The sequence below is a fragment of the Aotus nancymaae genome, unplaced genomic scaffold (assembly GCF_030222135.1).
Source record: "Aotus nancymaae isolate 86718 unplaced genomic scaffold, 86718_ANA_hifiasm-v0.15.2.pri h1tg000006l, whole genome shotgun sequence".
NCBI lineage: Eukaryota > Metazoa > Chordata > Mammalia > Primates > Aotidae > Aotus > Aotus nancymaae.
Window position 1 is genome coordinate 84,372,482 of NW_026988417.1, and position 15,737 is coordinate 84,388,218.

Sequence of the window (15,737 nt, forward strand, 5' to 3'; positions counted from 1 at the left end):
AAAGAAAATGAAAAGCAAGTTTAAAGTATCTTAAGTTTAAGAGTTGTTCACATGAAGTTGGTATATTTAAAGTTATGTGAATGGATGAGATTTTTTAGGGAGAGTGAAATAAATCTGGACTGTGCCATGAAGACCCAGGTGTTTAATTGCAAAGTGCCCAGCAAAGAAGATGGTGTAGTAGTGACCAGAGAAACAGAACAGCCACCAGAGCATGAGATATCACAAATACCAACAGATAATGGAATTCAAACTGAGAGTGCTTAACTCCATTTAAATGTCTCTTAATGTAAAAGGAAAACGTGTAAACTGATAAGTTTCCATTTTACTTAACAACTTTGAGATTTTCAGGTGCAAAAGCCAAATTGGAGTGGGATGATGAACAAGGTAGAGGTAGGGGTGAGAAACTGAGGCAACCAAAGAAAGCAATTGTTTTAAAAGCTCTGTTTCATGCTTAGATATTTGTTGTACCACACATTTTTCGCTAAATCTGGTCTTGATTTAAGATTCTATATTATTGTTTTAGTGGCTTAATTTTGCTTTCTATCTTAATTTTTATTTATAGTCGTTTAGTTCCTTAAGTAAAAGTAAGTTCCTGGTGGTAGAATTGCATACTTAATTTATTTGAATCATTCACTGTATTTATATTTTGTGGGTTCTCCATAATAATGAATAGATATGAATGAATGAAAGAATAAATAGTAAAGGAAGAAAGAACCAAAGAGAATGAGAAACATTAGTAAACTTAGCATAGGAGATACAGTCTCTTTTATTAGGACTAGTTTTAGATTTTGACACTCCTCAGATACCTCTTCCCTTACAGTGATTTGTGGGAAATTTCCCGGTATATTCAACATAACACATGATCTATAGAGCTGATTTCTTAGAGAATTCATTTTCTACCTATGCTAGTACCTGCCAATTTGTCCTGATGTTAGAGAGATAACTGCCACCTCTGTTAACCATCATTTGGATTCACCTTAGCCTTTTAATTCCAACATCAAGACCTTCCAACATAGTCTCTATTGAAAACACCAAAGATATCACCTGTGTAGATAGAGAAGACTTATTCCTTCTTTTAGACAACTTCAATCTGGGAATGCAGATCTATCCTAAGCCAATATCTGGTTACTATGTCTTCCCTTTTAACTGCAGCCTATTGTAGCACAGCATAGCTAGCAAAGATCAGGCATACATATGTCTACTTTATCATCAAATGGTTACTTCTTGATCTTCATTTCTCATAACATGGCACAAAAATATCTTCCACGTACTACTCTAAGAATTTTTCTATTTACCTATCCTTTTTATCCCATAAAAATAACAGATATAACTTGTGCATATCCATTGTTCATGAGATTTGCTATTGGCATGTACAATTAAATATTCCACCACAAATCTTTTGGATGTTTTTTTTTTGTATATCAAATGTAGATCTTGTGTCTGTGCATTAAAATGAAAGGTGACAAGTTCTGCATGGAAATACTAAAGAGTGCTTTAGAAAATCTTGAATTGGTTGTTGCTTTTACTATTAACAATCTTTAGAACCTAGGGTAAGTCACACAGCCTGTCTAGTCAGTTTCCTTATAAAATCAAGGTATTAAAATACATTAACTTTAAAGTATGTCTTGAATCTTGAATTATTTAAAATTAGGTCAAAAAATAAAAATATATTTTCAATGGGCAAGAAGTTAGGATCATTGATATCAATAATTGATGTTAATAAAATGAAAATAATTGACAATTATTTTAGATCTTAGCAACTGTAAGCTTCAGCTAACTCTCATTATATTTTGTGCTTTGTTGATTTTTTTTCTATTTAAAAATCAATTTTAGATCTTTTTAAGGATGACTAACTTTGAAGCTGGTGGCCCATCTGTTTTCTCTTTGTTAGCAGACTATTTGAGGCTACTCTGAGTTTGTAAAGAAAATGATTTGCTTTGATAAAGCAGCTTTACAAAAAGAAAAAAAATTAGCCTTAGAATTTTTTAAACACTCTATAGTAAGTGTTTCTAACACTCATAAACTCATCATAAGTAGGAAAAAAATGGTTGGCTATTTGAAAAATTGCTATTATTAAATAAACCTCTTATCTCCAAGGCTCAACTCTTTATTCAGCAAAAGAATGCATTTTTGAAATTCTATGCTTCTTTAAAAATTGATTCTAACTTGTATGTAATGATATTCTGACCATAACTTTTTGTACTATAATTAATTCCCTGCTGTGTCTTATTCCTTATATGATATGAAAGAATTTCAAAAAATTAGGTGGATATTACTTCATTGCAATTCCCAGCCATACTGTATATTTTAAATTTCTATACACGTTAGCAATATTCTTTTGATGTTTTAAATTCTGTGAAGGACTTTTAAGTAGTGTTATATTCACCAATCCATCGTGCAGAAAACGTTAAGTTCTCATTCTTTGTCATATCATTGCCTTATATATGTCCCCTGAATTTCCTTAAATGACATTTGTTCTACCCAAAATTGTGCATGTTGCTGAAGGAAAACATAACTTACATCAATTATTAAATCAATCATTAGTAAAAGCCTCAGATTTCCATGCATAAAAATACCTTTGAAGTAAGGCATTCCAAACCAATCTTAATGTACACTTACAAGAATTGGAATAGTTTGTATTAAAGTCATGTATATGTATTGTTTGTAGTATCCTCCAAAATGTGCCATGTATTTAGTAATATATTGTCTTTATCAGTGGGTCAAGCTTATTCCTAAAAGTAGTTTGAATTACATTGTACTGATATAAAACAACAGATTAACATTGTGAAATTGCTGTATTTTTATTTCACTTTGTTGCTCATATTATCTCTTAGATTAGGTAAATATGTTACTTTTAGAAGTTTTTAAGCAGAGCATACAGGGTAAAATTACTTGTAAGATAAAATCATTTAAGCAAGAAATTTAGGGCTCACATTATTTAATCATGGTAATAAGGACTAATAAAAGAGGGGTGAACAATAAATTAGTCTTAATTATATACAGTATATTTATTTATTCATTTATTGGACTCCAGAAATATTTCTACCTCATAAAGTCAGAGAGATTGGCTATAAAGCCTATGAATTATTCACACGAGACATTGTGTGAATCTAATGATTTTTTTGAGATTATTTATTGAATACTACTCTCATTCAAGAAGGATTTTACATAATATGTGGTAAGTATTGGGCAGCAGGGTATCTAGACAAGAGGCTCATTTTTTATGTTTTGCTATACTAAGCCACTATAATTGTTCACTCTTGTGCATTCCTGTGCAAACACAGAAAATTATTTTCTACTCCTTCCCCTAAGGCATATAAATTTAAGTTAAATCTTTAACTCATTCTTTCATTTAGAAATCACGTATTTCTGGAATACCAGTCGTGCAGAATGTAGATTTCTTCTGAATTGAGTCCTTAATCACACTCCTGTTATTGCTTTTATAAGCAATAATTGTCTGAAATTCTCATTTAAATCACCTTTTAACTAAGGAGAATTACTGACACAGAATGGGTGATCACACATACACACACACTCTCACACATACATTAGTGTTAAAGACAACTTATTGTTCTACAGGATTTGGTTCTGCCCAGAGTTCATTTACTCTAATTATAAACAGAACAGTCAAAATATATGCCTAGTGGCTTCTGGGAAAACTGCTGTGTGTTTTAACTTTCCCTTTGAAGAAAGTGAGGCGCTATGATTTTACCCTCTTGGGAGCTCTGCTGGCCTTATTAGCATTCACCTTGCTTATCTCCTACAAGTCTTCTAACCCTGTTTGAGTCCTAAATGCCTACTAGGAGAATTTGGTATAGTGTAAAGAATTTAGGAGTGAGACTGAGCCAGAAGAAGTAATTTAACTCTGGACAATTTGCTCCATTCCACACCTCTTGGTAACTTGTGCAATCTGGAAACAAGAAAAAAATAAAAAAAGAGAGGAAAAAAAAAAAACAGATCCTGTCTGCCAGAACCTTTGGATGTTTCTTTCTGGTTTTCACTTCAACTTATTACAGGGCTTTCTGCTTGCAAAGCAGTAACTACTTCTTTATACAATCTCTCTGTGGTAGAGTGTTTCCTAAACCTTTAACAGAACTCTTTATCACTGAAAACAGATTCCACATCTAAGGCTACAAACAGACACAGCAACAGTGCCAAAACCTTTTGAAGAGAAATTCTGTCTCAGTGATGACAGGAAAAGGGCAGTCTGTTATTTTTAAATGTGGTTTGAGTCTACATTGGCCCTTTAATTGTTGTACTTGTTTACTTTAAATCAACACATTATGTCGTGAAACATCAAAAGGAGCATTTACTTTTTAAGTAGTTTATAAATACTTCCAGTGTCTATTACTATGTTGGATTGATTTAGTAAAAGAGATAGTATTTTTAAAAATTAATAATTATAAGGGGCCAGAAGAATGCCTAGAACATAATAAGGGTCTTATGTGTTTGCAAACTAAGTAAAATAAAATTTGTAAAGGCCTAATTTCACACTCATAATGGCTATAAATGATAAAAGGATAGAAATTTATGTATAATTGTTTTTTCTTGTACGTTGTTGATCATGTTTATCTGTTTAGGGAAGCACTGTAGTTTAGGGAAGCGGTTCTCAACTGGGGGTAATTTTGCTGCCATCCCCCACCCCTGGGGGACATTTAGCAATGTCTGGAGACATTTTTAATTTTCACAACTGGGTGACAGAGAGGTACCCTGGCTTCTGTAGGTACAGGCCAAGGATGTTACTAAACATCCTGCAATGTACATGATGGCCCCAATAACAAGGCAATAAGTCATACAAACTTAAACATATAGTACACAAACTGAAAATTATTTACATTTAAGATTTATTTATAAATTTCAATATTTTATTCAGTGAGTAATAATATTCATACAGGCCTTCATTGAAAGCATTTTTCTTACATGTAATTATATTTAACAGTATATAGATATGGCTTCGTGATATCACAATATCGCATGTTTCTATTATTCTGCCTTTAGGTTTCTATGTTGATGTATTTGTAATTGCTTACATTAAAATATGTATTATAGAGCCTTTTCTGTCATTTGTTTGTTATACTGCCTCAGCTTATGCATTCATCATTTATTTTCGGAAATAATAAAGTGATCTACTCAATCAGTCTCCATGCAATTAAACCAGCATCAAATAGGTCAGTCAGTTGTTGAGTTTTTATTCTAAGGAATATTTTGCTACTACAACTGAATTACCAAAATTTATTATTTTTATAAATTAGAGATTATGACCATTGTAATTTGTAATTCAGAAGTTAAAATATTTACATAAATAGAAGATAAAGGAGTCGAGTTAAACATATTTTGTTGCAGATACTTTTATAGCTCTGGATTTTACCCAAAGATGTATATACCTACAATTTATGTTTACATAATAGGATGGGGAAGCAGTTAAAAATTGCAGCTATACAACATCTCTCTTTCAGTTCATTTTCTACAGTATTGACAAAATACACTGAAGGGGATTTTTTTTCATTTGCTTTGATATCTAATACTATAGATATAATGTCATATTGCTTTGGTGTGTTTGAAAGATCTGTTAGGTAAGTCATTTTAATAAAGGAAGTCCATTAGATTATTTTCCAGACCATATAAATATTAAAGGAGTTCTCAGTAAATGCCAGATGTCTGTAGGACATGTGTATTCAGCACTGAACAAGACAGGCAAAGTCCCCGCCCTTATGAAACTTATATTCTATTTGACCTGGTGTGTTAGTCAGTCCACTCTCATGCTGGTAATAAAGACATACTTGAGATTGGATAATTTATAAAGGAAATAAGTTTAATTGACTCACAGTTCTGCAGGGCTGGGGAGGACTTAGGAAATTTACAATCATGGTGGAAGGGGAAGCAAACAAATCCTTGTTCACATGATGGCAGGAGGAAGTGCTGAGTAAAGGGGGGAACCTCTTATGAAACTATCTGATCTCATGAGAACTCATTCACTATCATGAGAACAGCAGCATGGCGGTAATTGCTACCCAGTCCCTCCCATGACATGTGGGGACTATGGTAACTACAACTCAAGATGAGATTTGGCTGGGCATACAGCCAAACTGTATCACCTGGGTACCATAATGGGTAAAGGTAAAATGTCTTTTCTTGGGAATAAAATGTATGTATTCTCATTATATGTCTTACTGAACCTGCAGGTCTCATTAATAGGAAATCATTAACCTATTCAGAAGACATGTTTCTCAGTGTGAATTATCCACATCGAATGTTACTACTTAGCTTCTACTACAAGAACTGTGACCAAGAATAATTCTGATTCACTTTAACATAATTTGATATTTATCTACTTTTTCAATTGAATTCACATTATGATGTTGATATTTTCATTAATCTTTCAATTTTGTTTAGATCCTGTTTAACATTAGTTATTTTTCTAAGTGTAATACGAGTTTTCCTAGCTGGCTATTGGGGATTGTTTCAAGTTTCTCTATTTCTTTAAAAAAAAATTCGTGTTGCAAAGCAATTTTTTCTCAAGTGGACAATATTTGCAGAAAAAAATATATTTTAAAGTCAATGAAAATAATCATGTGCAGAGTTCTTATCTATGCAAGCAATTATAACAGAATAATTTTGCCTGCTAACATTCATGGCAACTACCAATACTTTTTACAAAAAAAGGAAAAGGACTTCAGAAAAAATAATATTATTAAACACTCGAAAATCAGTAACTGAAATATTTCTCCCCTCCCCCATGAATTCTATCATTACATCATCTAGTCTTAACAAATTTGGCCTTTCCACATTGGCATGATTATTGTATTTCTATTTTTCACTGACTCAAGTTTTTAATATAATAGAATCCCTAAATATCAGGTTTCATTTTATAATCAATGCTTTTAACCAGGTTGCAGTTGTAATGGAGTTTAAATTGCCTGTTCAAATGTGAGTTGTTTCATAGCTTCATATTTTCCTTTCTTTGAGTTATATGCAATGTTGGTGCTACATGTGTTGCCAAAGAATGCTTTCAAAAGTGTACTGTACTTGGTATTATAACAAAAAAATTTTATCTACAGAAAGTCAAGGAAAAAATGGTATAATTTTAATATTAATGAAACAAGTATTTGTAATGGTCTTGCCTTCAACTCCTTGTTGTTTCTTAAGTAAAAACCAGATGCTTTATGAAATCTAGAGAGGAAATAGACCTATGCGTAGATGACACTGAATCTTTGAGAAAAATGCAAAAGGACTGTCTTTCAAATCCCAAGCAAGGCAACTGAAGACAAGATAAACTGCAATGAGAGGCTGGTGTGACTTATTAATGGATCACATGGACTAAAATAAGAGAATGTTGTTTGTTTACTTGTTTTAAATCAGCATCAGGTATTTTGTTTGTTGTTCATTTCTTAGTGGTGTATTAAATAATAATGTGTTTTAAAATTAGTATTTTCTTGCATTTGATGAAATACAGGCTATATGCTCTTGTAAAGAAATGAAAGGAAGACAAAAGCTAACAATGAACTGATTTTATTATAATGTGCACACTTGACTGATTAATCACTAGATTTTCCATCCTTTCATCCTTATTAGGAATTCTATGGATAGATAATAAGCTAGCTGCTGAAAACTAAATTGCTCAGAATCTGACGTAATTATATGAGTTTCAGGAAGCTTAATTTTGATTTTGAGAAATATGTGGCTAGACACATGCATTGAAAATTACCTTCAGGGGTCTCAAGTTCTTTAGAGGTGGTAAACATCAATTAACATCATCATATTTAAATTAATTTCCTCTGAGACAAGGCCACCAAATCCACATATATATATGGATATATATAAATATCCCCAAATCAATCAATCTATCTATCATCCCTTCCTCCAGATCCAAATATATATGCCAAAATATATTTTAATATTTTGTGTCAAGAGGATGTTTCCTATGTATTTCTAAACATATTCCAAAACATGTAGGATAAAATATATATTTTAAACCTAGAATTTTAGAATTGGAAGGCAACTGAATGATTGTTAGGGTTTCTTAAAGATCTAAATTCTATTGTCTTACATTTTATTTATTTCATTCATGGGCTTAGAAACGGAAGCCCAAAATAATTAATTTATTCATTTCATGCTACACAATTCAATGGTAGCACAGCCAACATTAGAGTCTTTTGGCTCGAGGTTCAGTGTTCTTTCTATTAGGCCAAATTGTCCTATAATATATTAAACACACAATAGGATAATTAATGTAGTGAAAGGTGTGAGGTACCTCCTACTTTTCCCTTTCTCTGCCCAAAAAAAAATACTTTCAAGACTGAAGCCTTAATTTTTCCTGTTGCTGAGAGTGTTGGCAACTGATAGCTCTCAAGTAATATTCTCTCCAAAAATTTCCCTGCTAAAAACAAAAACAAAAACTAAAAAAACCTACTTACCTAATACTACAGCCCTTCCCAGAGTCTGTCAATGTCCAATAGCTAGATGATGGGATATGACTCCCACCCACTTGCCTGAATTGGAGACAATTATGAAGAACCATCCCAAATTCAGACCTTCCTGTGTGATCAGTTCAGATAATTTAATTGCACAGAATTTAATTTCTCCCTCTGCCTGACTCTGCTTTCTTCATTCTCCATAGTTATTGGCCTAAGAACATTCCCAATACATTTCTTACAAATATCTGTATCAGAGTCTGTGTTCTGTGGAACCAAACTACAATAAATATAAAATTACTGGAATTTTCTAGAGAAAATGACTTTGCTTTTTAAAATAGAGACAAAAGTATTTAAAGTGATTAGGTTCTAAAGGATGAAATGAGCACCTCTCAAAGTAATTTCAAGGTCTGTTAGTTACATTATATTGTTACTGTGATGATGACTATTGTTGTGATTAAGATAACTACATTCCAGGTATATTAGGCATTTTAGAGTCAAGTAGATCATTAAATATTTACAATAATCCTTTATGAAGATATAGATATAAATATCTATACTTATATAAATATAAAACTTCGTTTCTCAGGTGAGAAAATTGGCAACTTAGGAAACTTAAGTAACTTGCCATATTCACTAAACTAAAAAGTGTCTCATTCTGGTTGATTTTCCCATTAAACTTTAAGCTGCCTTAAGGTAGCATTTGGATCTTATATGAACAACACTATTTCCCATCATGTATGCAGCACGTTGCCCTGAATGTGATCAATAAATATTTATCACAAGAATAAATGAATCCATATATATCTTATTCTATCCATGCTATTAACCCCTGCAACAAGGCAATCTCCTATGTACACTACGAGCTTTGGAGAATAATGGTAGACATCACAGAGAACTTAAGAAAAAAAAAAACAAGGCAAAAAAAACTAACGTCAAAACCAAACTATACCAAATAAACATAAATGGTTGATTTAAATGTGTATTTTTCTTTAAAAATTGAGAGTAAGAATCCCCATTCTGCTTCTTTTGATAGTAGATCCAGATGTGCTTTCTAAGTACCAGAAACTATACCAGAGAAAGAGTGCTGAGGCTGCCTGTGTGACTGAGTTATTTGATCCTTTTCAACATGTCTTATTAAAACTGTATATCCAATTTAATATATCAGGATAATAAAAATGATCACATAAAAACAATGAATATTCCCTCAAAGATAATATTAAAATAATGGAAATACAGTCTATACCTACCATTTCTACTTTCCTAGGCAGCATCTGTTGAAATAGAAATGAAAAAGAAATGTAACCACTGGTATTATCATTATGGACTTACTAATGTTGTTTTCATCCCCAATTTTTTCCACAATATTACATAAGCAGCACCCATGATTTGGCCACAGATATTAAGCACGGGGTTGATTAAATAAACATGTAAGATTACAGAGATGGAGAGAAAAGAAAAGATCACATTTCGAATAGGTCCAAAGTTTAGAGTATTGGAAAAGAGTCAAGAAGAAAAAAGTAGAAAAGTTCCCAAATGATGAAAATTGAATCAAAATAGTTTATTCCTTCTACCCCTAAAAAGCCTCTGAGGCATCTCTTGTGAGTCTTACAATGTTTCCTTTCCACACCAAATTACCAGCCTAACTATCTCTACTCGAAACCTAAGAAAAAGTTAAAACGGCATTATTAGAAGTACTATGGGGTCTGCTGTAAGTAGCTCATCACGAAAAAGTAAATAAAGATGACTTCACAAACATCAAGACAAAGCAAAGGCCACGGTAGCAAAATCCTTCCTTCTGAAATCACCAAATTTAAGGACACCCTCAGTAGATCTTAGTTTTATAAAAAAGAAAAGTAGGGAGATTTATTTCAATAATAATCTTTTTGAGGCATAAGCTCATATTACAGTGTTTTTCTGCATGCAATTAATTTCAGAAAAATGTGATGAAGTTTTGAAAAATTCCTATGGAAATACTTGAGGAAGAAGGAACTGGTAGATAATCAAGCAGACTGCCTGTCCCACACTAGCTATAGGATAAAATCAAAATCTCTGTGCTACAATTTTCCAGTCTGCATAATGGGAATAAAAGAAGCTACCTCAAAAGGCTCTTGTGAATCTGAATATACAAGAGCAATAGCAGAGTGTCTGAAATATAATACACAACCAATAAATATTATGTATTATCTCAAACAAATAAACTTTATTCAGCAAATATTTATTAAATGCCAGGCAACTGTATCAGGAGAAAAGAGTAGAAATGAAAAGAAGTGGATGACTTGAGATTATATTTTGGAAAAAGCAAGGACTTGATTTTAAGGGGTATGAGGAAAAGAGAAAAAATAATTTTCGGGTGTTGGCCTGAATGTGGTGCCATTTACTGAGAAGGAAAATCCTTGGGGAAGAATGGATTTCACAATTGACAAGTTTTACTTTGGTTTGATTTGTTATGACAAATTAGTAATATTAACCAAACAAAAAAAGCAATGATGGCTAAATAAGCAAATTGAGTCTCTAGGGAGAGATAAAGTTTGGAAATACGATTTCTTAGGAAACTGAAAGGTTGCGTATTTAAGCTGTACACCATTTCATGTAAGCAGAAATGTTCACTGTCTTTTTAAAGCATGTATTGTATTGCTCAAATACTGCTCAAATACTCATTGTATGCATCTGCTGCTGTTTAGTGCTCAAATATTGCTCAAGTACTCATTATATGAGTCTGCTACTGTTTATACTGCTCTTCTCGTCTGTTTCTCTTCATTTTCATCGTCCTTCTTTGTAGCAGCAATAAATCCTTGACATTTTGCAAGCAGAACAATTAAGCCAGCCGCCAGTCTCTGTTTTTACCTCAATGTGTTTTTCTACACAAACACAGTGTTCTCTTCAGGAGGAACATGGGTGCTAGCTTGTAATCTTTGCTTCTTTACAGCATGATTCAATGAGCTGTGCCTTGTTTTTATTACTAAAGTACGAAATTCTTATGAGCAAGAAGTGGCATGTACTTGTGGACCTGATTTTGATTAATAAATTGCATCCGAAAGTCTAAATGAACCATGTATTGAAATTTCTAGTACGTGCTGTATTGGTCTTCTTAGGTTATTATAGTTTCTTGGGTGTTTTTAGTTTCTTTAATTTCCTGCTTACCACTTTGGTGATACAAATCATGATACTGATAATTCTATAAACTCTCTAGACATATATTTAAATAACTATAGCATATTAAACCAGCAAAAACGAATGGCTTTATATGTTTATATTCATCATTTATTAAAATAATCTGTATTTTCATACTCTAGTTTCTCTTCAGATCATATAAATCTTTCACCTTTTACTTATTAATCTGTATTCTCAGATAAAGCTATATAATTCAAATTTAGTGAATTAGATTTTAAAAAAATCAAAATGCCCTTTAGATTAAATTAACCATTTAATCACTATTTGTAGTAGTATTGCACTGGAAAATTGAATCCCATGGATAATTTTATTGATAATTTTATAAACCTCATTGAAAAATTAGGGGTTCAGACACAAATGTATAAATGCCACTCTGTATTGTATGTATGCTATGAAAGTTTTTTTTTTTTTACGACATCTTTTTCTTTTTGTGTCTTACCATAGGCTACACATCGAAATCGAATTGTGAGCCAAAATCTCAACACAAGGGACAGAAAAACAATGCATACTCCCACCGAGGACCATTTTAGGTATTTGTCAGCGGACCAGACAAGCCCCTACAAAAACAAGACCTGTCAACTCCCAAGTCTATGTTTAAGCAATTTCTTGAAGGACAAGGAACTAGCAGAAGTTATCAAACATTCAAGAGGAACTTATGAAACCCTCACTTCAGAGGTTACACAGAACTTACGGGCCACCGTTGGGCAGAGCTCTCTGAAGCCAACAGCTAAGACAGAAGGGCTCTCCACGTTCTTAGAGAAATCAAAGGACCAAGTTGCTATGGCCCGACAGCATTCGACCTTTACAGGCAGGTTTGGACAGCCACCAAGAGGGCCAATCTCTTTACACATGTACAGCAGGAAGAATGTGTTTCTCCACCACAATTTACACAGCACTGAGCTGCAGACTCTAGGCCAGCAGGACGGGTAATTAGATCACCCTCTTCCTGTCTTTGGGTAGGATAAAGATGGTGTTTCTCGTGCATAGTTCATTATTAAAATTGTCACGTATTTTTTCTTACATTTTAGTTTTAGTCATAAACAAAGACTTGTGTTGTTGGTTTTTTTTTTCTCCCAAGAGTGAAAGTTTGAGCATGTTATTTGAACTAGGTTGAATTGCCTTGAAGACTTTACTATATATGTGTATAATAAATGGGACCATCTTGATCGTTTGTACAGTCCATAATTTATTTATTTTTTATCTCTATCACTTACTGATATGCATTGGGGTTTCAGAAGGTAATATCAAATAGCAATCCGTTTACTCTGTTAATGGTGTTACTATAAAAGTAGATTTGAGGAATAATAGATAAAGGATTTATAAGGAATTTTAAATTACATAGTTAATACAAGGAAGAAAAAAGAGGAATGTTAAAGTCTTATATTTGGCGGTATATTTATTTGAGAATGTGGCTTGCTTGCATGTAACCTAGAGATGTGTTTGTCTCTATTACATACATTCAAGCTTATCTTGTGATACTATTAAGGGGGAAATGGCTGTTTCTTTTTCATTTAAACATCTGGTTCATACTAGTTCACAAAGGATTTCAGACAGAGTAATTGCTAGCCAAATAGAGAATGACAACTCTGATCTTTGAAAATTTTTGCTTTTAGTTTTTGTTATTGATGTTGAAGTACTGTGACATAATACAAGGTGATAAAGTTGGTTGAATTTTGTCAAATGATGCATAAAGACTGACATGCTATATTCTTTGAGTCACTGTCATGACAATATAAGCGTTTTTTCAAAATTTAAAGGATGAAATATCCTAAGAAAATCATTTTTTCTTTACTTTCCTTATTTTTAAAAATGTTCTTTGTTATGTAGATCCAATTTTGGTTTATATGCACCAACCTATTTCTATAATTTTATGAACTGAGAAACAGAAAGTCAGTGTTTGAGTAACCAGCATGCAATATTCTGACTATGCAGAAATCTAGATTTAGAACAAAAAGTAAAGTAAATGTGAACATTGGCAATTTGATCTTAGAAATAAACTTCTAACAGGAATATTTAAAACTCATTTGATGGCAAATATTTCTCTTTGACAAATAAGGCCCAAATATGTTATGTTATATACTTATGTGCACATGAGATAGATCAATATATAAATTGATCAATGGATAATTCCATCATGTTTAATTAGTAGCAGAGCAGTATCAAAGATTAGAATTAAATACACAAATAAATAATTTTAAAAAGACTAATAAGAATCAAGGCTGCAGTTTTCTTATAGATATCAGAGCTGGTAAGTATATCCATATTAGCCATAGTCCATGCAAATTGAAACTATCATACCTACTGCATGATGTTTCCCTTGCATTCTCTAACAGACAGAATCTGTCAGTGTGCACTAACGAGATGAATGAAGGGAAATTGAGATAGCAGTTTTAGCATGGCATCTGACAACTTGCTTAAATTAAAGCTATGTGCAAAGTGCATCTCCTATTATAAAAATGTATTTGTGCTCTGTGCTTTGGGGAAAACCCATTAGACACTCCATCCCTGAGCTTTAATGATTGAACATTGATACATTTGCAAATTTTGATTGGAATTGATAACATTTGCAAATTTTGATTGGAATTGATGAAGTAAGGAGTCTAGTCAATATTTGTACTGTAATTTTGGTTTACCAAAGGAACACACATGTGCATCAAGACAGACATTTGCCAAATGTTTTCTTTCTTTGCGTGCTTGTAATTCTGCCAAAAGAGAACAATACACACTGCAAACTGCTTGACTTAATGAGATTGCTATCTAAAGTTCCCACCATACTTCAGCAGCTGTAATGTTCATCAGATATACATTTTGGGCTGGGCAATATTTAAGAAATGATAGGAAAATAGAAAAATTATGATTATTAATTGTGGAATTCAGCTTGGTTTGTCCTAAATGTTGGCGTCTGTTGCTAGAGTATTTTAAATCTGTAAATAAATAAGCATAATAAAATAATCAAGGATTTTTTCCCAGGATATGGAAGAACAATGTATCACAAATAATGTTTTTGATTTGGACTTTTGGAGTTGATAGTTTTGTTTTCCTGGAAGATAGACTTTTGAATTATACTTTATAAAAATAATCTATTTAAAGATGATCTGTCATTTAATAGACATTTTAAGAGATGTTTTAAACACTAGTATTTTCTTGAAAAGTCTTTTTTAAAGCTGAATCATTCAAAAGAAAACCTGGTTTAAACAGTTCGATTTTAAATGGAAGGATATTTTTTGGAAATATCATCTTAAAGCTGTTTTGTATCAGTATTTTCAGCATTGTTATAATATTATTTGTAATACTAAGTGTAACTCAGGCCTGGAGAAGGTGTAAGCCCACTATGCTAATGTACATCAATAACTGTAACAGGGGTTCTTTGTAAGTTCCTCTTGTGTATGTATAGTAACTTATAACAATGGCACGTGGGCATTCTTTCAGTGAGTTGATTTCTTTGTACTAAAATCTCTAGTTTTCTAAGACACTTCCATGTATAAAACTGATTTTTACATTTCTCCAAGGCGGTACATATCCAAAGACATGACACCAGGGGGAAAAAGTGCTTGTTTTTCTGATGGAAACAGTAGTCTTTTCTTTTCCTTCCTTTTTCTTTAGTGCATGTATATGTGTAGCTAAGCCTAAATAACCCTATAAAATTTCTGCTGCAAATTGTCTCTTCTGAATTTAGAATGTGTTTTAAAGAAACACTTAGGAAGAGAAATACCTTGAAAAGCTGTTCCCACCTGAAATAAACTGTTCCCATTTTTATAATTATTGGAACATGAAACTATTTCTATGAACTCAGTGATTTTTTTTCCCATAAAATAATATGCTGAGAGTCTCCACAAAACTATGAATTCTCTCTTGAATTATTTTTTGCTTCTTTGGAGCACCAAAGTCTTTGCTCAAATCACAACATGAAACTGTTGCTGCAATGCTAAAGATGTGAATCTACCAGTATCAATATGGTCAGGGTAAGAACCTGGAGCCACATGTTATTCAAGTTATTTTTGTTATCTAACGATTGAGATGAAAATAAAATTGTAAGCCAATATTAAATATTTATAAGTATATTTGCCTAACTTAAAATGTTTATGAAGATTTTCATGATTAATCTGGGTTTATGACCTGGGCTCTACCCCTTCTATTTTCCAAGATTTAATT

At 32.3% G+C, this 15,737-nt stretch overlaps 1 protein-coding gene across 2 annotated transcripts in view; it reads left to right on the forward strand.

The window, feature by feature from the left end:
- CCSER1 (coiled-coil serine rich protein 1) overlaps positions 1-15,053 on the forward strand; it is a 1,355,695-nt gene extending 1,340,642 nt beyond the window's left edge. Inside the window, exon 11 of one of the 2 annotated variants that reach the window (XM_012437738.2) lies at positions 12,030-15,053. In XM_012437738.2, coding sequence (XP_012293161.2) covers positions 12,030-12,515 — 486 coding nt within the window. In that variant the 3' untranslated portion in view covers positions 12,516-15,053. The remainder of the gene's footprint in view (positions 1-12,029) is intronic. The other variant, XM_064369230.1, reaches the window with a different exon arrangement.
- Positions 15,054-15,737: the final 684 nt, after the last annotated feature.